This window comes from Petaurus breviceps, unplaced genomic scaffold, assembly GCF_028583685.1.
Source record: "Petaurus breviceps papuanus isolate PSGF00001 unplaced genomic scaffold, PetGlider_PUasm1.0 189, whole genome shotgun sequence".
In the NCBI taxonomy this organism is placed as follows: Eukaryota; Metazoa; Chordata; class Mammalia; order Diprotodontia; family Petauridae; genus Petaurus; species Petaurus breviceps.
The window spans coordinates 28,982,732-29,010,699 of NW_027185809.1; the positions used below are offsets into that span (position 1 = coordinate 28,982,732).

General features: G+C 37.4%; 1 protein-coding gene across 5 annotated transcripts in view; it reads left to right on the forward strand.

Annotated features, from left to right (window-relative positions):
* Positions 1-3,787: 3,787 nt before the first annotated feature.
* Positions 3,788-27,968, forward strand: part of RBM25 (RNA binding motif protein 25) — a 46,638-nt gene continuing 22,457 nt past the window's right edge. For 2 of the 5 annotated variants that reach the window (XM_069092107.1, XM_069092110.1), the window contains exons 1-7: positions 3,788-4,834; positions 5,965-6,134; positions 16,573-16,693; positions 20,866-20,915; positions 25,183-25,350; positions 25,949-26,006; positions 27,350-27,510. In XM_069092107.1, the coding sequence (XP_068948208.1) occupies positions 6,132-6,134; positions 16,573-16,693; positions 20,866-20,915; positions 25,183-25,350; positions 25,949-26,006; positions 27,350-27,510 (561 nt within the window). In that variant the 5' untranslated portion in view covers positions 3,788-4,834; positions 5,965-6,131. The remainder of the gene's footprint in view (positions 4,835-5,964; positions 6,135-16,572; positions 16,694-20,865; positions 20,916-25,182; positions 25,351-25,948; positions 26,007-27,349; positions 27,511-27,968) is intronic. The other 3 variants (XM_069092109.1, XM_069092111.1, XM_069092108.1) reach the window with 2 other exon arrangements.

A 27,968-nucleotide genomic window follows, 5' to 3' on the forward strand; every position in this document is an offset into this window, starting at 1 on the left:
AGATTTGAAAAAGGCAAAACAAAGTTAGGAAATTATTGCAATAATCCAGTGGAAAGCTGATGAGGGCCTAAACTACTAGGGCAGTTTTATGAGCAGACTATGTAGGAGATGTGAAGGCAGGGAAAATGAAAGGAATAAGCATTTATATAGCTGTTGCTTACTATATGCCAGGCATTGTGCTCAGTGCTTTCTATAAATATAATATCATTTGATCTTCACAATAATCTTTCATGGTGGGTACTATTATTATCACCAATTTACACTTAAGGAAACTGAGGCAGGCCAATTAAGTGCCTTGCCCAGAGTTATACAGCTAGGAAATGTCTGAATCCAAATTTGAACTCGGGTCTTCCTGACTCCAGGCCCACTGCTCTATCCATTATGCCACAGAACTACTTCCAAGATTTGGCAAATTATTGGCTATAGAATAGGAAGACAAAACACAAAGAGGAATCAGGTTGTGAATATGGAGGACTCGAGGAATTGTGAAGCTACCATGATAACGGATAAGTTTCTAGGAGAGATGGGTTTGGTGGGAAATGTGAGTTCCATTTTGGAAATGTTGAGTGTAAGATGCTGCCAGGTAGACATTTCCAGGAAGAAGTTGGTAATATGGGCTAGATTTCAGGAGATTAGCACTGCAGATATAGATTTGGGAGTAATTTGCATAAAAATAATAACTGAACTGATTATCAAGGGAAAAAGAACATAGAAAAGAAAGATTAGAGCTTTGGGGAATATACACTTAGGGTCAGAAAGAAGACTCTAAAGGAGCAGTCAGATAACAAGTAGGAGAAACAAATGAAAGCCAAGAGAATATCTAGAGCAGGGATTCTTAACTTAGGTCTATGGACTTGCTTTATTTTGATAACTGTATTTAAATGTTTCCTTTGTAATTCCATGTATTTTATGAATTTAAAAAACATTCTGAAGAGGGGTCCAAAGGTTTCACCAGACAGTCAAAGGGGTTCACGGCACAAAAAAGGTCAAGAACTCCTGATCCTGAAGGAGAAAGTGGTCAACAGTATCAAATGATGTAAAAAAAAAAAAAGGTCAAAGAGGAAGAAGACAGAAAAAAAATCACAGAATTTAGAGTTGCAAGGGAACTCAGAGGTCATTTAGTCCAGGCCATACTCAAAAGCACATGTGACAAGGACCCATTCAGTATTTCACAGAAATATCCTAATGAAGGGAAATCTAGCATTCCAAGGAAGCCCACTCAACTTTGGACAGCTCTAATTGTTAGAACATTAAGCTAAATTTGCCTCCCTGGTAACTTCTACCCCATTCTTCTTGATTCTGCCCTCTGGGACCAAATTGAAGACATCTAATACTTCTTCCACAAGGCAGCTTTTCAAATACTTGAAGACTACTATCATGGTCCTACTTGAGTTTTCTCTTTTTCAGGCTAAACTTTCTCAGCTCTTTCAACCTCCTACAACATATACATAAGGACATTTACCATTCTGTTTGCCCTTCTCTGTATGCTTCTTGACTTATCTAAATCTTTTCTTCAACAGTGTGTAATGGAAATGCAGATTTAAAGATCTTCCCTGCTCCTAGGCTAAAGTGCACCTGGAGTCTGGGGTGGGAGGCTTGTTTTTCAGTAGATACTTCTTGATTGGCCAGTGAGTCAATAAGGTTGTTACATTTTCTGAGCCAGGAGAAGGCTATATAAGCCCTGATGTGTAGCTTTGTTTTTGGGACTCACTTTGAGAAGTGTTCTGTGATTTGATCTGAATTCTGGGAAGCCGTTGTTGAGAGACCCCGGCTTTGAAAAACCCAGAATGTGGAAACCCAGATGTTGACTGGGTATGGATGTAATGGTTGGACAGTTTGGAAATCTGTCTACTTGATGTTTCTGTCTTGATAATTCTGCCTGTATGCTTTGAGGTTCGGGGTGCTGACCTTTTCTCCTGAACAAGGTAAACGATATATGTCTGACTGATTAAAGTAAGCTTGTTAACCCATTTTGAGTTGCTTTCCTTTAACAAAGCAGATCCAAGAACCTGTATGGACGGCAAACCCTGAGGACGCCGGGGTGCTTGCTGCTACACAGTGGTACCCAAAACTGAACAAAATATTCTAGATATGACTTCACTAGGGCAGAGTACAGAAGGGCCACCACATCCTTATTCCTAAAAACTATTCTTCATGTAGCTCAGGAATGCATTAGATTTTTTTAGTTGCCTCATTACAGTGCTGGCTCCATATTGAGCTTGTAACCCATGAAAATCCCCAGATCTTTTTCAGACAAATTACTGCAGTCATCTCTTCCCTATCCTGTACTTGGTGAAGTTTATTTATAAGAAGTCATTTGTGATGTTGGAAAGGAATTTCAACAGTAACTGGGGGTGGAAGCCAGACTGCATGGGGAAGAATTGAAAGCAGAGTGTAGATTAATTTTTCTACTAGATTAGCAGAGAAGAGGATAGATTATATTACATAGGACAGTATCTTGGAAGAATGGCAAGGTCAAGAAAAGGGTTTTCTAAGCTAAGGAAGATTTAAACATGTTTGTAGGCATTAGGGAAGGAATTAGTGGAGGAAGAGACTGATCAATGGAGCAGGATTCCAGAGTAGGCAGGAGGGAAATATTCTGAAAGCTGGAAAAATAATTTTTCTAAATTACAAATCTGACCTGTTGTTTTTTGTTTTTAAATCAAGCCATCTTTAAGAACTATCAATGGCTCTTCCTTGCCTTTAAATGTAAACTCTTTATATTTGCATTTAAAGTCCTGGTAGTCTTCCAGACTAACCATCCTAAATTATTCCCCTCCACATATTCTAAGTTCCACCTAGTCTGGTCTACTTGTTATTTACTCCCCAAACTTAATATTCATCTTCTACTGCCATAACTTTGCACGAGTTGTTTCCTATGCCTATAAATGTACTCCTTCCTTAACTTTGTCTCTTAGAATACCTAGAGTTGTCATTAAATAATTAGTTCATATCCTTAGTCAAATTATCCAAAAAAAATGCATCTTCAAGTATCCTTCTAGGAGAATGTAAAGTCCTTGAGATCAGGGACTGCTTTTTGTTTTATCTTTGTATCCCTACCTTCAGTGAGTACCAGGAATTTAGCAGATATGTAGTAAATGCTAGATGAATTGGATCAGATCAAAGGTCTATGCAATAATTGTTGTTGTTTGGTTCTTTCAGTAGTGTCCAACTCTTCAAGACCCCATTTGGAGTTTTCTTGACAAAGATACTGGAGTAATTTGCCATTTCCTTCTCCAGCTCATTTTACAGATGAAATTTGAGAACTAATAAGTATCTGAGGTCATATTTGAACTCAGGAAGATGAGTCTTCCTGTTTCCAAGCCCAAATAAATATCAATGAGGATGAAAAAGGGTGAAGAGTCTTGTGATGGTGTGGCATGAAGATCAGCTAAAAGAAACAAGAATGTTTATCCTGGAGAAGAGAAGATTCGCCTTGTGAGTCAGGGATGATAGGAACTGTCTTCAAGCACTTTAAGGTTAGCAAAATTACTTGGCAGTGGGGAGAAAAACCTATTGGTCAGCAGAAAACCTGGAGGTGTTGTTAAAAACTTCCTAACAGTTATTTTAAAATATTCTAGCTTCCTGTTCCCCCTCTTTCATTCCTCCCTCCCAGCCCCTAACTCTCCAAGTGGCAGAGCTGACTCTGGGCCTTGGACAGTTCACCCCCTGGTTCTAAGTATAGTAAACAGGTAAATGTTAGGAACAGCCACCACCAGAGAGAGAAATGTCCCAAAAGAGAGACAAATAATTACCAAATCTTATGCAAATATCACTGTCGGGATAGAAGTTGTTGATCTTTCAATTCAAAAATTTATTAGCTGTCTGAACCTCGGAAAGTTGAATTTAACCTTTCAGCCCCCCAGGCAACTCCCTGGTTAAGATGGTAACTTGCAGACCAGGGGTCTCTCTTTAATGGGAGAGGGCACCAATATTAATCACAAATCCGACCAAACCCCTCATGACACCCCCCCCCCCCCCCAAAATCCAAGTGAGCTCACTCACAAATTACATGGGTCAACATCGGAGTCTCTTAGAACCCAGCCCTATGACCCTCTGGCCAGTACTGACAGGCCTTACACAGCTGGCCAGGGCCTCCAACCCTTCCAGCTTTGATCGCATGATCAACCTAAAGCCCTCCACGCTGGTTTTTCTTTTTTTCACCAACCACAACCTGGGGCAATTACTTCTTGTAGAAAGAACATCTGGAAAGTGGCCAAGGCTCTGACTTCTGGTTGGGATCGCTGGTTTCTTGGAGTCCAATCTTGGGAGCTATCAGCAACCCCTCGGGGTAGGGAGTCCCAGGGGCTAATACGAACAAGGAGTCCGAGCTTTGTCGAGATGCTCAAAGACGTAAATATGGCCCAATGTCATGCGTAGCTGGAGGCTCCTTTAGCAGCTCATTCCTTCAGCCACCTTGACCTCAATATGGCGTCAAGGCGTCGCAAACGTCAATTGGCCCCAAGCAAAGATGGCGGCGAGCGACGGAAGTTACCGCCCCCTCGATCCGGGCCTTTCTAGCCTTCCCAGCCTTCTCTATGATTATCTGCCCCCTGCGTGGTGAGGCGTCTCTCAACGGAGGCGACTCTTGAAGGCGCTGTTCTCTATGGTTCCCGCCTCCAAGGCCTTGGGGCCGCAGTGCACGCCGGCCTAGCGGAGGACGTCCGTGAGCACCCCGCGCAGCGCGTCTGGCTCTGCGGCCTAAGCGAGCAGGCAGGCGCCTCGGTATCAATCACCCGGGCGAACGGCGCGCAGAAACTCCAGGACCGGCTGCGGCCACTCATAATCCGGAGCCCTAGAGGCCGCAAAGACGGTACCATTTCCTCAGCGGCGGGTGAGTGGGCGCCGCGGAGCTCACGGGAGGGAAGGGGAACGGAACGGAGCAGAGAGAAGCGGGCTGGGCCCGGCCCTGGGAAGGGAGGCAGGCGGGCGGCGGCGAGTGTCGGAAAGGGCCCGGGAACAGGAGAGGGAGACGGGGACCAGACTTGAGGACTTCCCCGACTCTAATGCCTTAAGCCTGCGGCTCCGGCTCGGGCCAGGCAGCCCCTATGGAGACCCCAAGCTTCCTGGCAGGGCTTTGCAGCTTATCTGGCCTGGCGCTGCCCGGCCCCGCCACGGAGGGGCCCGGCTGCCTGCCACGAGGAGGTGGGTGGGCAGGCACCCCCTTGCCCTCCCGCCCGTCCCACCCCTCCTCCGCCTCGGCCCCACCCCCGCCCCTCAGCTGGCCCCACACTCGCCCTTGCAAAGTGTATGCTCGCTGCTACCAACGGACTCCCCTCGCTGCCTTTCTCAGCCAGGGATCCGAACCCCACCCTCTGCCACCCCCGCATCATAACCCCCCGTGCCCCTAGCTCGTCACTCCCCCATGGACGCATAGGATTACTCAGCAGGGCCTTCTCGTTACGAGCCGTCAGGGTCGATTTTGAATTGACAGAGTTCCGCTCTTTAAACTTCACTCTACCTGCCATTCATTCCAGGCACCTGCCATTCTCCAAAACGTCCTCCCCCCTGCAAAGAAACTTTTTTTTTTCCCGTTTCCTCTCCCTCCCTCCCTCCCTGCTCTTCCCTTTCTTTGGTCTGGAGTCTAGTGTGGCATCTGTAAATACTTAAGGCAAATATATGTATGTCTACATATAGGTGTCAGTCAATATTTATCAAGTGCCTGCTGTGATCCTTCAGGCACTGTGCAAAGCCCTGGGGGTACAAAGACAGTCCCTGATCTCTAGGAACTCACAGGCTAACCGGGGAGATAACTTGCAAACAACTTCCAGAAGAAGAGTTCTGAAGTGGTGTAATGTAAATTTATAACACGTAAATTTTGGGCGAAGTGTGAGGTGGACAAAAAAAAAAAAAAAAAAAAAACCAAGAAGTACTTATCTCCTGGGCTTGTTTTCTTAGAATCTTAGAATTTTAGACTTGGAAGGGACCTTAGACATCATCTAGTCCAACCTCTTCATTTTACAGATGAGGAAACAGAGGCCCAGAGAGGCAAGTGGCTTGCCCAACATCATGCAGCTAGTTAGTGGCAGAGCTGAGACTAGAGGCTAGATGTGCTGACTCTGTCTGCTCTTTTCACTACACCAGCTCCTGGACCTGACTGCCACAGTAGGATGGAGTAATATGAATGAAACATGGTAATATCAAGTAGTTGTTAATGTGGGAGGGGACTCTTTCAGCAGAAGAATAACCAATGAAGGATTTTTTAAACACGATCTTGACATTTTGAGTTTTTAAAAGGTCATATGGAAAGATAATCTAAGCCCCCAAGAGAATTCAGTGGGTCATCTAGACCCATCTTCTACCATTCAGTTATCATATACCTTATCCTTAAGGATCTCCCAGAAAGGACATAAACTTCACTATGTCCTTGACACCTCAATTGGTAGTCTAAGTAGACATTTTAAAAACAAATTTAACATCCTTTATTTCCACATTTTAAACTTAATGCTCAACTTTTGTTACTAGTTTGTGCCCTTGTTAATGTTGCTTTTGGCGTGGGAGGGAGTAAAGGATGGAGAAGGTTAGTTTCTTTTTTTCATTTTAGTTAGTATTTAGTCACTTCCTTGATCTTGGAAACACAAAGGCAAAAATGAAGCATTCCCCTTCCATCAGCTTTTATGTGCAAGCTAAGTGTAAGGAATATAAATTATGCTAATTTCTGGGGAAAGTACTTGCTCTTAGTGACCTTTTTAGGAAAGACATGTATGAATATATATATATATATATATATACACACAAAATTTGGCTGGAATGGTGGTGAAGGAGGGGGGTGAGAGAATGAGAACAACCTAAGAATTTTCATGTAGAAGGTGGGGCTTGAAGAAAGCCAAGAATTTTGAGTCCTTGGGGGGGCGGGGTGAGAAGGGAGTGCATTCCAGCTACTGCAGACTTGGGAGACTGGAGGTGAAGTATCCTGTGAAGTATAGGAAATTGGCCAGTAGAGAGTTTGGAGGGGAGTAATGTGTAAGAAGACCAGAAAGTCAGGAAGGGGTTTAGGTGGGATGAGCTTTAAATGCCAGAGGATCCTAGAAGCAACAGGGAGTCAATGAAATTTCCCTGGTAAGGGGAGTGGGAAGGAGTTTATATTCTACTTGGGAATCATGGAGAAGAGATTCAGCATGTTTACAGATAAGTAGACATGAGGTAATTTCAGGAGGGAAAAATAATAACATTTGAGGGGAGGGGTAGGGATGTTTGTGTAGGAATTGGGACCTCAGTTGAGCCTTGAGGGAAGGTCATAGATTTCACCAATCTCAGAGGCATGGAAAATGATCTAAGAGATTATTGAGTTAAACTTAGTAGTATGTATTTTGAGACCTGGAGATGAGGAGAGTGTAATTCAGGAATGAGGGATGATTTTCACAAATATAATGGATAATATGTTAAGTTTGGAGAACAAATAGCTAGCATTCCAATTTGGTTGGAACATAGAATGTACAAAAGGAGAGAAATGTGAAATAAGACTGAGAAGACAGATTGGACTGAAGTAATGGAGGTTTTGAATACCAGGCCAAGGAGTTTGAATTTTACCCTAGGTGTAAAGGGTAAATGATTTGGATACTGAAAGATTTGAACAATGAAGTGATATGGTTAGGTCTCTGATTTAGGAAGATTATTTTGGCAACTTTGTTGGAAGATGAATTAGAGAGCAGAGACTAGAAACAGACCAATTGAGAGACTGTTGTTGTAGTCCAGGAAAGATGTGGTGAGGGACTGAAGTAAGATAAATAGAGATAAAGGGAAAAATACTAATGTTGTAGAAGTAAAGTTCAGTTCCTGGGTACTGGTGGTATATGGAGAGTGAGGGAGAGGGAAGAGACAAGGATTATTCTGAGGTCATGAACTTATGTGACCAGGAGGATTGATAACACCTTTGACAGAAATAGGGAAGTTCAAAGAGAGATAGCTTTAGGGAGAAACATAACAAGTTCTGTTTTGGATGTGTTGAACTAGACATGGCCTTGGACATCCTTGTCCTTGAGACATCCAAGTGGAGATGTCTGGGAGGTAGTTGGTAATGTATAGCTGGCGTTCAGGAGAGGGACTTAAGGAATCATTCTTAGGAACCAGAAGAACTTGCAAAAGCGCCAAAGGAGAGAATGGAGAGAACCCAGAAGAGAAGATTTAAGGAGCATCAATGTTCGAAAGTGTAAATTGGATGAAGAACTTGGAAAGGAGGCTGAAAAGCAGTAGCTGGATAGACAGAAGCCAAAGGCAGAGGACCTATGTAGGACTAGGACAGAGTGGTCAGCAGCATACGAAGCTTTACAGAGGTTCAAGAGGATGAGGGTTGGGTTTATTTATTTTTATTTTGAACTTAAAAAACATCAAATAAAATGAACTTTTATATGCACAAAGTAGAATAGAAAGAACTGAACACGAAACAATGTTATGTACGGTTTTTTTCCTTTTATTTGTATTTAGCTATATATATCAACTTCCACAGCTAACTTTCAAAGCTATCCTGCTTCTCTGTGTTTTCTTCTGAATTTCTTTCTGTTTTCTGTACATTTAAAAAAATGCTTCAATGATCCTGTTTTTTTGGGGGGCATAAGGGTGACCCATCCCTAACACTCCTCCCTACCCCCCAGCTTCCATATCTTCCCCCAGATTGAAAAAATCCCTCGTAACCTATCTGCATCATCAAGCAAAACAAATTTCTACATTGGCATTGTCCAAAAATATATCTCATTATACATCTGTATTAGAAGGTGGGCAACATACTCGTCATTGGTCGTCTGGAATTGTGTTTGGTCCTCGCATTGATCAGAGTCTTGTGTCATTGCTGTATAAATTGTCCTTACTCTGCTCATTTCAGTTGGCATCAGTTAATACAGGTCTTCCCAGGTTTCTCTGAAGTTGCCCCTTTTGTCAGTTCTTATGGCAATACAATATTCCATTACCTTGACACACCACAACTTGTTATTCCATTTCCTGAGTGATGAACATCCCTTTAGTTTCCAGTTCTTTGCCATTACAAAAAGAATTGCTATAAATATATATTTTTTTATATATGAGTCCTTTTTTTTCTTTTTCTTGATCTCCTTGGGTTATAGGCCTACTGTACTGCAGAGTTTGCACAGTTGGGTCAAATGCCCTGTTTTGTGACTTTGGGAGTATATTTCCAAATTGCTTTCCAGAATGATTGCAGCCCTTCACACCATTAGTGCATTAGTGTGCTTGTGTCCATGAAGCTACTCCAACAACTATCATTTTCCTTTTTTGTCATCTTTGCCAATCTGATGGGTAAGACGTGGAATCTTGTTTTAATTTACTTTTATTAGTGATTTGGAGTATTGTTGTTTGATATTGTGGTTAATATAGTTTGAATTTCTTCCTTTGAGAACTCTGTTCCTAGAGGATCAGATTTAGCAGTTAAGAGATCATTGGTAACCATGGAGAGAGAAGTTTCCTGAGTAGGATGGGAAGGAAGCCTGACTGCAAGGAGCTCAAAAGCATGAGTGGGAAGACAGCAGTTGAGACTGGTACAAGTGGGAGGAGTGCTGGATTTGAAAGCAGAGCCCCTGAAGTGCTAGCTCTGCTACTTTGTGCCTGTGTGGACATTGGCAAGTCATTTAAACTCTGCACCTTTCAGTTTACTCATCTGGAAATGAAGGACTTGGACTAGATGACCTCCAAAGTCTCTTCCAGTTCTAAATTTATGATCCTATGTGAGGACAGTAAAAGTAGATTGCTTTCTTAGAAGGTGGCTGGTCTAGGTGAGGACTGCCTCTTCTCTAGTAACTAGATTAAATAAAGCATGAAAGAACAAGGGAAGGTGTTGAGGTTTTGAGGTGTGGCATAGGTACAGGGAAATAGAATGAATGGCCTTTGTTTTTTTAAGGAAAGAAAAAAAGAAATAAGCACTCATGAAGTGACTACTGCATATACTGCTAAGTATGTGCTAAGCATTTATAGATATTATCTCCTTTGATTCTCACATTCCTGGGAGTTAGGTGCTTTTATTTATCCCCATTTTACAGTTGAGGAAGCTAAAGTTCAGTGATTTGCCCAGGGTCACACAGCTAGTAAGTTTTTGAGGCTGGATTTGAACTCAGGTTTTCCTGACTTGAGGCCTGGTGCTCTAGCCACTGTTTCACGGCTGCCTCTAAATAAAGCAGAGAAGAGAACCAGGTAAGGTAGGGATGTGAAGAATCATAGATTTAGAACTATAAGAATTGAGCCCTATATTTAGGTAATCCGGCCCCCTCATTTTTATTTTATTTTTCCTTTAAAAAAAATTAATTCTTTTTTATGTCAGTCATTTCTGAACATACTTTTCCTTATAATAGAAAAACAATTAGGCAAAACCCAATTGACACAGTGAATTCACCTAATGGCATATGTAATGGGTCTCACCTTCAGCAAAAAGGAGATGCTTCCTCATTTTTCTTTTAAAGCAATTGGGGTTAAGTAACTTGCTCAAGGTTACACGGCCAGGTGTTTCTGGGTGGGTGCTAAGTGTCTGAGCCCTGGATTCGATCTCCAGGTCTCAACACTGAAGCCGGTGGTCTTACTCGCTCTTACTCGCTGTGCTACCTGGCCGCCCCTTCCTCATTTCTTTTGCCAAGATCTTTATTATAGTCATTTAGTGTTTGGCTCCTTTTTAGTTTACATTATTGTAGTTTTAGAACCTTTTGGCTCTACTTCATCATTTATCAGTTTTCCTATGTCTCTTTGAATTTATTATATTTGGGGTTTTTTTTTAAAGACATTTTCATTACCTTTCATTTTTACAACACCTTTATTTCTGAATATATCATTACTGTCTTTCCCTTACCCAGCAAACCATCCCTTGTAACAGATTTTAAAAAATAGAGGGGAAATAAAAACTAGTTACTCAATAATGCATATTGTAACAGCATATGCAATATTCCATAACCCTAATTAATCCCTCACTTCTTTAATAAAGCAAAGGAGGTACTTTTTTAACAACTTTTTTGCATGGCCAAGTTTGTTCATTATAATTAATTTTCAGCTTTTTTTCTTCCCCCTTTAAATTGCTATTTTTTGGGTTAATTTTAACTTAGTTTGTAAGCTTTCCCCTCCTGAATTTTTTTCATATTCATCATTTCTTAGGGTTCAGCAATAATTCCATTACATTTATATACCACAATTTCTCACCCTCTCATTTTAGTCCATTGGATCATAGATCTAGAGCTGAAAGGGAACTCATAGACCATCTTTTCCAAACCCCTCATTTTACTTATGAGGAAACCAAGACCCAGGGAGTTTGAGTGATGTATTCAAGATGGCTTGGGTAGTTAGTGGCAAGAATTAGAGTCAAACCTAAGTTCTATAACTCTAAAGCCTCTTTCCATTGAAGCATACTGCAAAGTAGTTTTAAAACAGTTGGAGATTGGGATAAAAGATCAGGAGAAAAAAGATTGCTGTGTGGCAGTGAGAGTCCTTTTGAGATAGAAAACATTTGTATTGGTGGGGGGAGCTCAGAAGTGAAAATTCACTGGGCATAAATGGCAGTGGAGAGAATAGAGAATAGGGATTCAGGAATGAAAATACAATGATAATATTGCAGTCATTGTAGATGTTATTTTCTTGGTTTTGCTTATATTATTTTGCATTAGTTCTTATTCATTTCTTACCATATCTGTTATATTCATGTATACTAATTTGCTTAGCCATTCTAAAATTGATGAGATAACAGGATCATGGTAATAGATCTAGATGTGGAAGGGGTCTCAAAGGCCTGGATCTAGTCCATTCTTTCATTTTACAGATAAGAAAACTGAGACCCAGAGGGTCTCAGACTACTTAAATAGTAATTATCAAAGGTGAGATCTAAAGCAGAGGTGTCATACTGCTAGCAGCCCACAAAATTTCCAAGCATGTATGAACCAAATTAAAATATAATTGGGGAGTGAATAGAGCACCAGCCCTGGAATCAGGGGGATCCGAGTTCAAATGTGGTCTCAGACACTTAACACTTACTAGCCATGTGACCGTGGGTAAGTCACTTAACCCCAATTGCCCTGCCTTCCCCCTCCAAAAAGCAAAAAAAAAAACAAAACCCCAGAAGCTGATGTCAGTTTGTGGTTTTCTAAGTCATTATGCCACCCTCCAGAATCCCTTTTTATGTGAGTTTGACACAACTGTCCTAGAGAAGAGATATCAAACATTGAAAATGGAAACAACATTAAAAAGTGAAATCAAAAATTTTTTATGTTAACTTCAACTTTCATTGTCATAGTAAAAATATATCTACATATTTATCTTGTTTATCTTTCTACTTGCTTCATCAGTTCATCTAGGTCTTTGCTTGTTTCTCTGAGTTGCCCACATTCATAATTTCTTATGTTGCACTAAATCTTTTTTTTTTTTCTTTTTGGAGGGGGAAAGGCGGGGCAGTTGGGGGTTAAGTGACTTACCCACAGTCACATGGCTAGTAAGTGTTAAATGTCTGAGGCTAGATTTGAACTCAAGTACTCCTGTCTCCAGGGCCGGTGCTCTACTCACTGGGCCACCTAAGCCTCCCTTGTGTCACAGTTTATTAAGCTTTTTCATAAATGATGGACGTCTGTTGTGTCCACTTCTGTGCTACTTGGTATATATACCTAGCAGCAGGCTTTTTGAGTTAGTTGACAAACATTTATTAAGCCTCTACTATGTGCCAAGCACTGTGCCATAAGTTCTGGTTAAAGGGTATGGATATTATAGTTAATTTTTTTTAAGCATAATTCCAGATTATTTTCCTGAATGACTGAACCCAGTTCACAGCTCCACCATCAGTGTATTCCTAGTCTTGTCTTCCTGTAATGCCTTTCGCAGTTTGCTTTCACATTTTACTTGTTTGTGAAATACAAGAAATAATCATTCTAATTGACAATGATTTCCCTTTTTCAAGGAAGAAAGATACAGTACAAGGAGCTCTAAATGTTGCCATCTTTAATCTGTTCTTTGTGTAGTTTTCTCTATTGTATACCCTTCTTTAGATAACTAAAGCGTTTAACATTACAAAACTGGACAAGTTTTTAGCATATATTGGAACAGAGGTGATAATAGCTTATTTTCTAGAAAAATTTTACTCATCTCCTGAGCAGTTTCTTACAAGGAAGCATATTTAAAATCTTCATTATACTAATATCCTGCTAGGTAAAATGTTTGGGGGAAGTATTTAGAAAATCTTTGGTTAAAGATCTTGATACTTAATGATGGGTGCTAAATACTACTTTAGAAGCCATATCCCATTTATCATAGGATGAAATATTATTTTTTGTTTAAGCTTTAGCCTGCAGTTTATTTTGCAGATATATTATTAGCACAAACCTAGGAGGTAACACAGCTGGTTCATTTGATTCATATAAAAAGGCAGTGAAGTGGTGCAGTGGAGTCAGGAAGACCTAAATTCAAATGCAGTCTTGGAAACTTTTTGTGAGACTCTGGGCAAGTCACTTGATTGCTGTCTGCCTCAGTTTCCTCACCTGTAAAATAGAAGCCACTTCATGGGTTTTTGTGATGATCAAATGAGATAAAATGTAAAGTGCTTTGCAAACTTGCAAAAATTTTATGCAGAGTTCTTTAGGGGACAGAAACTCTTGTCTTCCTTATGTTTTGTCTTCTCAGGCTAATATGATGCCTTCCATTTGGTAAATACTCATTTGTTGAATTGTTGAAGGAACTGACTTAGAATAAATTAATTTTCACTTTGGTGGGTGAAATCTTAAGGATGAGATTATTATGACATTCTTTTGTGGGAGCTCTTTGATACCAAATTTAGTATTAATGCTTTACTAAAAATAAAGTTTAAATTCAGAAGGTACTCTTAGTCTAGTAGTAACCTTTCTTTTTATTCAAGATAATGTATAATATATTCTTAATTCTTTTTCATGGCTTCAAAGTTGCTTTTGTCAGAGCCCAAAATAAAAAAAAATACCTTCGTTGAAATAATTAGGTAATTGACTCCTAATTTTAAGATGTTGAAATAAATATTTTGAGGTTGTTCCACGTTTTTGCCTAGAAAGGGTTGTTATCCTTCTTGAAATAAAAATATATTTTCCTAAAAATGAACTAGGAACTAAGAATGCCATATGAACCGAGGTGTATGCATTTGTTTCATTTTCTTACTCTGTCTCATAAGCAGAAAGTTAAGGCTGGGGGAGTCTTCAGGTTCTCTTAGAAGGGGATTTTTGATGTCTGTTCTCCTAGAAGCTCTGCTTTCTATGAAGTGAAATCTCTTAAGTTCCAGATTTGGAATGGGAAAGGGGAATTATTTTTTCTGCAGCTCCTAGAAGTGCTGTTTTTATGGACTTCCTTTCCCTTTCCAAAAAAAAGGAGGTTAAAAGCAGAATGTTTCTTTGGGAAAAAAATTAATAAAGGAATGGAGGTATTGGTTTCCAGAAAGAAACTACTTGCTTAAGTAAGAATGAGACATACATATAAAACAACCCTAATTTGAATTATAGTCTTAATACCAAGAAAAAGAAAACCTTATGTTTAGTGTAATTTGTATTGAATGTTGAAGGAAAAAAAATCTTAAGTGATTTATTACTTTTAATTTTTAGAAAGAAAGGTCTGAAAAGTTCTATTCATACATTTCAGACTAAATTAAAAGATGACTATACTTTTTTCTCCTGAGTAGGAGCTGAGATAATACTAATAATGCCAGGAGTTATTTAAATATTATTAAGAAGAGCAAAGTGATTCAATTTATAGCCTTTCCAGTAATGACCATTTTTCAATGTGAGGTATCTACAGCAGGAACATCCAAGAAGAAATTGCTTAGGTGTGTGCTTTTCCTATAGACGTGGTATCCAGAAATATGCACCAAAATTCGGATATTAAAAGTATAGTTTTTGTGTGGAATAACTGCAGTTTTCCAAACTTAGGAAATAAATTGTAGTAAAATGCAGTTGAGCAAAGTTTGAGGAAAAATGATAGTGCAAGTGAAAAGGAAGTAGGTTTTTTGTTTTCTCCTTTTCTTAAATTTTCTCACAGCTACAAATGCCCACATAGTTTTGGTGGGAAGATTTTCATAAATATCTAACTCAGAGGAGGGGAACCTGAAGCCCCAAGGACACATGTGGTCTTCTAGATCCTTGGGTACAGCCTTTTTGACTGAGTCCCAAGTTTCACAGAACAAATCCTCTTACTAAGGGGATTTGCTCTGTGAAGTTTGTATCCAGTCAAAGGGTCTCGCTTGAGTCCCTATAGGGCCATGTGTGTGACCTTGAGGCCACAGGTTCCCCACCCCTGACTAACCTAAGGTCCTCCTGATGGACCTTAAACTAATTTTAGCACTACCAATGTGTACTTTTTGCAATCAGTTGCATGTATTAGACTGCAGAGCCTTCCTCCTGTAACCCCTCAACTTTGTTTTTTAACCCTTTCCCAGTAGTTATGGCTTCTGAGTCTAGAGTGAAATAAGGAAATAGGAACTTTTATTTTGGTACTTTAAAATATGCTTTCCATGCTTATATTCACTTTATTAAAAGTGCATATATGATCTGCTTTTAAGAAAACTGATACATGAAAGCTCAGAGCTGTTGAAATGATTCATAGGATCAATTTTAGAGACAGAAGAGATCCCACAGGGCATCTAGTTCAACACTCTCTTGTTACAGCTGAGGAACCTGAAGTCCAGTGAGCTTAAGGACTTGTCCAAGGTCACCCTAGTAGTAAGAAACAGTGTTACTGACTTAGACATACCTAGAATCTTAGAGATATTATCCACTTGGATCCAGACTTGAGCAGGAATCCTTCCTTGTTCATTTTAAATAGGGACAGGAATAACTACTTGATAGGTAAAAAATTTTGGCCTAGGTAGGTAGTACTTACATAGCACATTAAGGTTTACACAGTTTTTGACATAATATTATGTCTTTTAATCCTCACAATCCTGTGATAGGTGCTATGATTATCTCCATTTAACAGTCAAGGAAACTGAGGCAGAGAGAAGTTATAACTTAAATTTTATATAGTGCTTACTGTGTGTCAGGCATTTGTGCTAAGTTCTTTATAATTATTATCTCATTTGATCCTCAACAACATCCCTGGGAGGTAGGTGCTATTTTTATTGCTGTTTTACAGATGAAGAAACAGACTGAGCAAAGTTATATGACTTCCCCAGGGTCACATGACTAGTAAGTGTCTCAGACTAGGTTCAAGCTCAGATATTCTTGACTCCCAGATCCAGTGTTCTCTCCATCACCCTTGGGTTACACTATTTATAAGGTCTATCAGTGACTGAACAACCAATTGCTAAAAGCAACTCTTAAGGCCGTTATGCTCTTTTGATTTGAATCCAATATAAAGCTTTACCTTGCTGATTGTGTTTGAAATCCTGCAGCATTTTTCTCCTGTTTCCCAAATTAGACATAACTATTTACTTTAAAAACATTTTCTCTAAAGGACTTTTCAAGTAGTTGATCCTAAGCTTGGGCTACCTACTGCTGTTTTAGAAAAGTATTAAAATTTAAGATTACTCATTTGCAAATGAATAGACAGAAAACATCACTTGCTGACACATTTAAGGTAAATTTGGAATAAGAAATGTTAGTGGATTGTGAGGAAAAATAGTTACAAGTATTTTAAGATTTTTTATTTTATTTTTTTAAGATTTCTCCAGTAAGAATGTCTTTTCCTCCTCACTTGAATCGACCTCCTATGGGAATCCCAGCTCTTCCCCCAGGTATCCCGCCCCCACAGTTTCCTGGATTTCCTCCACCTGTGCCTCCAGGTAAGCTGGTTTTGTTATTGTGGAAGGAATACCTTTGTGGCTGTTAGGAATGTCTTATTGGAAAGTCTTGGATAAATTTCTTATTTGAATGTGTTGATTTTGATGGCTTCTTGGTATTTATGCTAATCCAGACTGTTAAGGTTCATCTAAAAATGTCTGAATTTTTTAACCTCCTCTAGGACATAACTTTATCATAACTTCTAAGATAAGGCTCATTTTGCCATGTTTTAGATAACTACTGCAGACCCTGATAGTAAGATAAAAGTAGTTGATGATTAAGACTTTTTTTTTTTAAGACATGAGAGCTTTCTCTATTAACTTACATAAAATTAATATTTAAGTATTACTTTATTGGATAATTTCAAAAACAAAGAATTTAATTGGGTGTAGTTTCTTCCCACATGGAACCCAGGTCCATGTCATTCTAAAATGAGTTATTCTAATTTCCTTGTAATGACTGTAGTATTTCTACCTTTTAGAGAGGCTTTAAATCATGTACTGATTTCTTAAGTTGGAATTTTACAACTTCCACATGAATGTCTCTTTCATTGATGACTCCTAACTGTGGCTTAGAAACGATATTGTAGACTGATACCTATATTCACAGAGCAGGTACAGCAGTATTTGATGTCAGAAGCTTTGGAAATCTCAGATTCAGCTGTTATGTACTTCCTCTTAGAAAGTCACACAATAACTGGGGGGTTGAAACAGACGTTCCTATGACCTTAACTGACTATTTGAACTCTGTTGTATCTATGTGGCTATCTTGGTGTTAGAACCTAATTTAGTCTCTTTTGAAAACCAGCTTCTGAAAGTCAACTAATTTACATACGTGCAACTGAGTCATGTTGCCATTCCCACAGGCCCTTATGCTAAGCAATAACAATTTAGTTCTTTAGTCTTCTGAATGTAAACAACTTGTGGAAGATAATCTTCTTAGCTTATCATCAGTTCCTTCTAGGCCAATCTTCTTATATATGCTTTCTGTTCCCAAGGAAATAAATTTATTAGTCTAGTAAAAGATGGAGGGGATATTCTGTATTAGAAGTTCACATTAAACATGGAATCAGTAGTGTTTTATTCAATTGCACATATGTATTTAGTTTTAGTTCCTCATTTTTTTTTTTTTTGGCTTTTTGGAGGGTGGAGGGCAGGGCACTTGGGGTTAAGTGACTTGCTAGTAAGTATTAAGTGCCAGAGGTTGGATTTGAACTCAGGTCCTCCTGACTCCAGGTGTTCTATTCACTGCGCCGCCTAGCTGCCCCTAGTTCTTCATTCTGGAAGGCAAAAGTAGAAAATTAAGCAGGAGTTTTCCCAACTTTATATGACTAGAGGAAGCATGTTTTATCTATTGTCTTTTTTTTTTTTTAACCTAAACTTCAAATCAACAGCAACCATTCCACCTCATCAGTAGTTTGGGAATGGAAAATCTCAAGGATATATGGTAAGAAAGGAGTGTTTTGAGGATCTAAAGGGAAAGAGGAAGGTTAGGGTAAGTAGGATACTTCAGACAGTAAACCCTTCAGTGATCTCCCAATTAGTAATTAAAATTGTTCTTTCTGACCTAACCTTAATGTATGATTTAATGATACATCTAATCACGATGTTCTTAAATAAAACCTTGATGTACTTGAGGTGTACTTAATAGTAATGTTCTTCTGGATCCTTTTGTAAGGATGCATACGTATTGAGAAGTAGGACTTTCTAGATGTAATTTCCAGCCTGATTGTTCAGAATCACAGAAAGAGGACCCTTGGACCCTTGGGGAATTAGTATCTAAATATCCCTGGTCTAGGTAAATATTCATTCTATATCTTACAATGTTTTTGTTAAGACAAATGAGAAATTTTAAATCCCTTTGAGATGTTGAGGAGAAATATTAAGTGTAATATATTTTTCTGATGAACACAATACCAAATTAAAAAGGGAACTAGAAGGTAAGTAGGGCATGTTTCTCTTTCAAGAAAAAAAAGTTGAACTTTGTTTTTTTCTTATACTATGGGTCAGCAGACCCCCAAACCAGATGTCCAATCTTCCTCTTCCATTTAGAAAGTGAAGTCATTCTTATTTCATTTAGGTAGTGGAAATTCTGGTATACTTCCAATTCCATCATTTTTCCTCTGGAAAACAAATTTTGCCTAAATGGTCTCTAACTATATAGTTATCATCAACTGCTTGCTATATGCATTGTTAATAGTTTAAAATGTAGAAAACCTAATATACTAAATTAATGTAACTCAGAACTGTCGTATCTCATTGACATGTACAATCAGTATGATTACACTGCCAATTTTTGTAATTATCTATTACAACAATTATATGTAGAAGGTATAAAATACTTAGTTGAAGTATTGAGACATTTCTTAATGTACTGAAATTGTACTTAAGAAATAGACACAATTCTAATAATTTTATTTCTAGTGAAATTGATAGGTCAGGATGGAGAGGAGACATACACTCAATATTTTTAGGAGATTATGAAAAAGAGGAAATGAATTTTTCCTTCTGTGTACTGTCATTTTGTATTATTTTATGACTATATGTTTATGTGTGATGCTTACATTTGAAAGAAAGAATAATGTTTCACATCTTGGGGTGTAAAGCAATTTTTTTGCTTTTTTTTTTTCGTTTCTTACAAGTTTTTGGGGGAGTTTAAAATGAAAAATTTAGTTTCAGAAGTTGGTCTCTTATTTTGTGGTTTTATTTGGAAAAGTTTTTCATAAACCATAAAATCTGCATATTTCCTAAATTTTTAAAAGTCATCCTTTTGAAATGCATTGGACATTTTTATAAAACAGATTAATGGGTTAGTAAAATGAATTGATTCTTGTAAAATGAATTAATGTAAGTGAACGTAGCCTCTTTTTTATTTTGTAATTTTTAGTTTGCATTTATAGGCATAAATGCAAGAATTTGCACCAGGCTTAGATGGAAGAGAATCCTTAATGTAATCCTTAATACATAATCCTTAGTATAAATGGTTGGGGTAACTAGAAGTCTTTTTTTTAAACCTTCCTAAACTTGGATTTATAGTGTATATTTTTGTTTTGTTTTAAAAGTTTTATTGATGTCTTCTTTTTTATTCCAAATTATTTTTCAGTATAACCCCTCACCCCTGTAGAGCTCTCCTTTATAACAAAGAAAAATAATCATTCCAGCTAAGCACTCTGTAACCCTGTCAGGGTCAGCAACATTTAGCATTTTTAGACCCTTACACTGCTCCCTGGGCTACTTCCTCCGCCCCCTCCCAGCAGTTTCATATTTATCCTTTGAAACCAGTATTGGTCATTGTATTTTATTTTGTATATGTTATAGGTTAGAATATTGTTAACTTGATGGTTTACCAAAAGAATGGTTTTAAAAATTAGCCTTTGTAATAATTTATAAGTTGCTAGAATTAACTAAAACTTTGATTTATCAGCAGCCCCTAATTAAAGGTAGCAGTTATCACTTAAACTAGTAAGTTGGGAACAGAAATGGCAACACACAGAACCTACTAATTTGTTGATTCTTCATGGAAGTTAATTTATTAATAGACTTGAATTGTCATTATAACTTTTGTATGTTTACAAGAAATACCCAATGTTTTCAAAACAGCAGATCCCAGACATAGCAAAATCTAAACTTTCCTTCTTCGTGAGTTACTTTGAGACTAATCTCATCTCTTGCGTGGTTTTTATTTGATACTATAAGAATACTATACTCTTTAGTTAGCCCAAATTAATTTCTCAGGGGCCACTTTTTTTTTAACTTAAAAAGAAAGTACTAGAATTCCTGTTACCGCATAAGTGAATTCACATTTATGAAGTAGGTTGATTTACCTAACATTAGTTTTGGGGGAATCTGCTGAACCTGGTGAATTGACAATAAAATGCAGAATTTCATTCAGTTCTTATAGAGAAAGTTGTGCATGTTATAAAACTCTGCTTGCTTTAAAAATAGCTTTTTGTTGCATGTAATGCCATTTAGACTTGCCTGATATCCACTTGCATTCAAAATGATAGCATTTGTATGAGTGCCACCTTTTTTCATTAGTTATATTTCAAACAATATATAGAATTTGAGTAGTTTGTTAATTTTCTGAGTGATATTTCCATTGCATGTAATATAGAGTTCATTTTCTAAGAATCTTATAGATATAATACTTTTTTCCTCTTTTTTTTTTTTTTTAGGGACCCCAATGATTCCTGTACCAATGAGCATTATGACTCCTGCTCCAACTGTAAGTATAATTTAAGGAGGAGTAGGGAGTACCCTTTTTAAAACTAAAAATATTGTTAAATTAGGTTAATTTTGTGCTTATACACACTTTTAGAATAATAATTAGAAATGCTGAATATATTGTTAGATTATATATAATAATAATAAATATATTTCAATCAGTCTTGCGGATTTTTTTTTCCTTTCCCTTTTTTCTTAAATTCTTTGTTATGGAATGGCTCTCTGGGAAGGGGAGGGAGGGGCAAATTTAGGCAAGGACAAAAACAAAAAAATATAACTTAAAATTTTATTTGAAAAAGAATAATTAGAATTCTTACCTGAAGACTCTCCATCAGTTTGCATCAAATTATTTCAGTAGCAAGCATAATTTGTGTGGTTACATAATAATAGTTCAATTTTATATAGCTCTTTAAGGTCTATAGACTGTTTTTATGTATTCTTTAATCCTTACAACAATCCTATGAAGTAGTTGCTGTTATCCCCATTTTACAGATGTGAAAACTGTGTCTGAGAGAGGTTAAGGGACTTGCCTAGGGTCACACAACTAAGTAAGTTTCTAAGGATTTAAAGTAAGCTCAAGATATGAACTCAGATCTTTCTGACTTATAAGTCCAGCACTGCAGCATCCAGGTGCTAAGTTGTATATGCTAGTGCAAGTGCATGGAATACTCCCTTGAAGACCTTTTGTGTGCTCTGCACAGCAAGTCCTGGGCACGTCTTATGACTAGTTCCCAGGTTGTTCTCACTTTACACTTGGTTGTGTGTCTGTGAATGAGAGACTCTTGCTGCACAAAACTCCAAGAAGGTAAACTGAGAGTTTTTGTTTTGTCTTGAACATTGTTCTACATTCCACCACCACCCCTCCTTCCTTCCCTCTGTCTTCTTTCTGTCTCTCCTTATCTCTCTCCCTTTCCCTCTCCTTTCCTTTTCCCTAGTAACCCATTTTCTTCATGTGGGTTGTCCAAAGTGCATTCACCCCCCCCCCCCCCCCAAAAAATGGGTATTGTCCCCCCTCAGGTTTTCCCTTTCCTGTCAAGTTCCATGTTCCAAAATTGTTCATCTTCACCACTATTCCCTTGCCCTAAGTAAGTAAACATTTCCTATTCCCTCAAAGCATCTCAGCTACATGAAGATAGGAATAATTTCTCATAACCTACCCACCCTGGCTTAAGTGAAAGGATAGTTTTCTTCATTCTCCTCATTGACTAGTTCTTAGCCTCCAGAGAGGAAACGGGTAAAGGAAGAAGGGGAAAGGAGAGTTTGTGCCATAGGTGACCTCTTCTGGAAAAATCAGATTCCCTGTGAATTAAAGATCTAGAATTTCCTTAGAGCAACTTTCTGCTCCATCTAGTTCCTCTTCCTTTCCCCAGTTAATTCCAGAAATTCTTGACTTGATTAGAAAAAGTTAGATTAATTATATATGGACTATTTATTATTTGTACCTATTTAATATATAACGAAATAACAATTAGATGTATCATTAATTCAGATTAATTTAGTACATTTTATTTGATAACTGCTAACTTCTTTTTTTAAGTTCATTCTCATAGTTTGTTGCCTGTGGAATACGATTTCTCGCTCACAAATTAAAAAAAAATTAGAGGGATTCTTGGTAGGAAGAAATTTTTTATATCTTCCCAAATCCAAAGGTTTTGATCTGAAGCCCTACAGGCTTCTGCCATATAAGATAATCACTTTGACTTTGAGCATATTTCTTTCCATGCTGAACAAATAAGACGTTTTTTTCATGTTGGCATAAATGAGTGATATTTGTTGAAAGTTATAATTTATCATTTGTTTGGTTCAAAAAAGAATCAGTAAAGGATGAAAATAGCAAAGGGACAAATAAGTCATATAATTTATGAACCCCAGGAAGCAGGATTCTGTTGTATACGTATTCATCACACTAGGTTTATTTATTCATAATTTAGTGTACATTTTGTCAGTGCAAATTCCTGCAAGTTACAGCTGTAATTTTAGAATAATAGTAGTTCATATTTATAGAGTACTTCACAATCTCTAAAGCAATTTCCTCACTATAGTCCTACAAACTGTAGATTAGTATAAACATTATCCTCATTTTACAGATGAGGAAACTGAAGCTAAGAACAGTGAAGTAACTTAAATTCATTCATAGGATCATAGGTTTAGAGCTAGAAGTTACTTTATTTATAAGTCCAGCCTCTCCTTTTCAGGATCAGGAAACTTAAGGCCCAAAGAGGTTAAGAGCCTTGCCAGTAAGTAGAAGAGCTGGGATGCAAACCTAGGTTCTTGGATGTCAGATGCAGTATCTTCCAAGCTTACATGACTAATAATTGGCACGGCTAGACTTTAAATCCAGATCTTTAGATCCCAACATATTTTGATGGCTCTCAATAGAGAATCTTCCTTGATAGATGCCTGTTCAGAGGTAGCAATAAAACTTAGATAATAAAAAAAATCACTTTAAAATGTATAATGATACCTTCTATAAATGAAACCCATGTCTGAGTCATAAAGAATATGTAGTAAGATTATTTCAGTCAAAAAGAATTTATGTTTTAGAGGGGGGGAAATGGATTAAATTGAATTTTTCTGATGTAAAAAATAGAATCCTGTTCATTTTGGTGATATAGGTAAAGTCTTAATATTTTTGATAATAATTTTGTAGTGTCCCTTTTGCTTTTTTCCTTTCCTCAGTACCTTTTTTACCTTGTTGAGGTTTAAGCATTTCTTTAGATAGATTCAACAAATACTGATTGAACAAATTAATTGCTATGCCCACCTTCCCATTTCCCTTAAAATTCTTAGGTGAAACATTGCCAGAGTGGATTTTGACTTCAGTCTTTTCCCCTCAACCATGAATATTGTTTCTACCTGTATTCCTGTAAGTTGTGATGTGTAAAGCTGTTCTAATTATTAGGCACAGTTTGCTACAGAGTTTTAAACTACTCACTGCTTGGAATAATACCCCAAATCATCTTCATATTAACATGAGTAATTAGAAATCATGTGTATCATCAGTTTCTATAATTGAAAATTATATTCCAGAAGTTAATTTTTAAGCAGCTTGCTTGGAACTTAGATCACATATTCCTAAAGAAACATTGTAAGTCATGGTTAGGTTCCTAAGTCGGATAGAAAAAGTCTATTTTTAATAGCCTGTAACATAACTGGACTATTGTACTAACAGTAATAGCTAGGATTCTGGGTCCTAGGAATAGAAGACTTAAATAAGAGTTTCCTCCATTTATTTTTTCTTACCATAGAGCCAGCTCCAGCTTTATTTTAGAGTAGGTTAAGATTTTCTTTTTGTTCCCTCACATTCACCTTAAATACCTTTCTCTAGTTCTTCATGTACTCAGTGCTTTAATATTAACCTAAACTGTGACATCCTATCCAGGCTTCCCCATTCTCTAAAAATATGCCTTGTTACAAACTCCAGAGTTACACATCTTTTTTTCTCTCTTATTAAAATTTCCATTCTTAGTCCAGCTGTTTTCAGCCAGGTGTTAATACTTCACACTTACATGGTGTTTTAAGGTTTTACAAAGTGCTTTCTTCACAGCAACATTATGAAGTATGTAGTGCAAGTACTATTGTCATTTTACTAAAGGAAAATCACTGTTAAAAGGAAAGTAGTATGAATTAATCTACACTGATTGGCTGATTTATATAGTAATGAAGTCCTTTAACCCTCCCAGATGATTTGTATTTCTATAACTTTTCCGCCAATCCAAAACTTGATTCCTAGAATTTTAGGCTATGGGGGGATTAAGGGAGGACTTAGGGCTGGAGGTTCTGCAGTCAGATCCCTTGATCTGTTTTTGTATCTTCTTCTGAGATTCTCTAAAATCCCTAAGTGCTTTTCCCTAAGGATTCAGATTGACCTATCTCTTTTGTGAATATGGGTTGTTTTAAACTCAGGGACTACTTGTACTGTCCTAATTAAGTTACTGAATTGATTTGATGTTGTTGGATGAATTTATTGGTTTCTCTTTCTGAACTAATTGGAAATAAAATTTTGGGGAAGAATTAGAAGTAAAAGTTAGAGGTATATACAACTTCTGTTGAAAACAGCATGCTTGGTTTAATGAAAAGTGCTATAAACATTCCTTAAGGGTTTTAGGAAGACATTAACCAGTTATAAAACAGTAATAATAGCTACATAAAGTATGTTATTTTGTATATTTACACTGCTGAATCTTTTGCTTTAGTTCATGTTCAGATTGGTAGACAGTTGCTTGAAAAGACAAAATTACATTTTATTATTTCTTTTTCCTCTTTAGGTTTTAGTACCCACTGTGTCCATGGTTGGAAAGCATTTGGGAGCCAGAAAAGATCATCCAGGCCTAAAGAACAAAGAGAATGATGAAAACAGTGGCCCCACGACTACAGTTTTTGTTGGCAACATTTCTGAGAAAGCCTCTGATATGCTCATTAGGCAGCTCCTAGCTGTAAGTTGAAGTCTGCTTTTTAATGAATACTTATAGCTCATTTATGAACCATTTCTATACTCAGCTGATCCTCACAGCAACTTTGTGATGTAGTTAGTATAACTTTTATAATCGTTTTGCAGAGACCTAGGCTTAAAAAGATTGAAGTGTCTGACCTGTGGTAACATAGATTGTGTCAGAGATGAGATTCAAACCTACTTTTCATTTGATTAACTCTTTCAACACCTCACTTTTAAAATGATGATAGTAAAAGTTGTTTAGTTTTTATGTCACTTTTAAACAAACCTTTTCATGATTAAATACCACATTAATTTAAAAAGTTTCAGTTTTTACTTTTCTGGTGGAAATTGCTCATACCTACAAGGGTAGATAGTTCTATGGAGATATAGCAAAATTCATTTTTCTTTCTTGCAAGTGTTAGGTTTGTTTTACCTAACAAAAAAATTTGAATTTCTTAGAATTCTAGTAAAAATAAGTCCTTATACCTTTTACCTCTTTTTCATTTTAGCCTGATTGGAAATGTAACCTTCTTTGCATTAAAACTTAGTTGATTTTATAAATAATATTTATTTCTCCTATTTTTTTTTTTTTAATAAAGAAATGTGGTTTAGTTTTGAGCTGGAAGAGAGTTCAAGGTGCATCTGGAAAACTTCAAGGTAGATGAACTTTTTTTTGGCCTTTGTTGTAAGCTAAATGAATAATTCACTTCTTTTACTGTGCTTCCTGGATACAATTCTTTATGGGAGTTATCCTTTTTGTCTGAATTGTAGGTGAGAAGGGAATAACTAAGGGTTGGAGTTAGGTGGCAGGGAAATGGGAGAATACATCCAGGTGGAGGCAAAAGAAAAGGACATAATAGATCAGTTTATTGTTTTGGTGTTTTATTTGACATTTATTTTGGTATTTTCCTTCCTGTATCAGAAACCTATTAGGCAAGGTGTAGGGGGCTTGAAAAGGGCCTTCGTTGATCAGGGTGGAACTATTGAGGAAGATAACCAGCAGCAGGATTTCTTGGTGCTTTGGAATACACTAAAACTGAACAAGCTGTCACTTTGTACTCTTCTATGAAAGCCCAACCATATAAGACGCCCCCCCCCCCTTTTTTTTTTTTAAAGCACTCAGGGTTAAGTAACTTGTTCAAGGTTACACGGCCAGTTATTTTTGTGTGGTTGTTAAGTATCTGAGCCCGGAACCGATCCCAGGTCTCCCAGCTCTGGGGCTGGTGCTCTTACTCACTGTGCTACCTGGCCGCCCCCATATAAGAGCCCTTTTATTTGATTCAGGGGTGGTAGTGATAGTAAAGTAGAAAGAAATAGGCATTTATGCATTTTTTAAAAATCCCTCAAAACTCAAGAAATTGAGAAAATAGCAAACATTCTTTGTTTTTCAAAATTTTTTATTTTACCTTTAAAAATTTTATAGAGGGGTGGCTAGGTGGCGCAGTTGAATAGAACACCGACCGTGGAGTCAGGAGGACCTGAGTTCAAATCCGGCTTCAGACACTTAACACAAAAACTAGCTGTGTGACCTTGGGCAAATCACTTAACCCCAATTGCCCTCCATAAAGAAAAAAGCAAAAAAAAATTTTTATAGAGAATTTTCCCATCACTCATTGAGTATTTGGACAGTTCTTTTATTTCCTTTTTTTTCCCCAAGTGAAAAATGCTTGTTTTTCTTATATTTAAACTGCCAGTTAGTTTGTTATTAGTATAACATGGGGAACAGAGGGATAGTATGAATTGACATCCATAGGTGAGATAACCCTTATTTTAGTCATTAAATTCAGCCTCCAACTATAATTTTATCAGAGATTAACCAGAGTAAATTGTCTGATTTGAGTTTCTTCTCCCCTCTCCTCCCATAAAAGGGACCTTTAAAATCCACAAACTGTAAGCATATACGCATAATGAGGTTGCTTTAATTATGCATAAATGTTTTTTTAAACCTGGCATTCATTAATACATTGATTTTTCACATATTCCTTCATATCCATTGTTAGCCTTTGGGTTCTGTGAATATAAAGAGCCTGAATCTACCCTTCGTGCCCTTCGATTATTGCATGATCTTCAGATCGGTGAGAAGAAGCTCCTTGTTAAAGTGGATGCGAAGACTAAGGCACAGTTAGATGAATGGAAAGCGAAGAGGAAAGCGTCCAATGGGGTATGTGTCTCAGTGAGTCACTCCAGTAGGTCAGCTGTCCTGTTTGGAGTGAAATGTTTGTTTTCTTGAAATTTTCATGCAGGGCTTCATTAGATCATATTGATATACAGTTATCACCAAAGAACATACTTTTTAAAAAGTATGTAGATATTTTAAATATTTTATCCACCCACAGTGGGTGGATGACTCTTGGTTTACTTGTTCCAGGTTGGGATGAAGGTAGGAAGGGGAGGCTGGACAAGGTTAACTTTCCAGAGAAAACATTGGTACAGACCATTCCAAACAGAACTAATTCATTAAGACAGCTTTGTAAGTAAGTACAAATTATAATTAACCTACACAATTTTAAGCAGCTTGTCCTCCCCTTATAGAAGTATATAGATTCTAAAAATTTGAATTGTTATAGTTGTTATTTATCATTACTATTACTACTACTTGTCTGACATAAATTATTAATC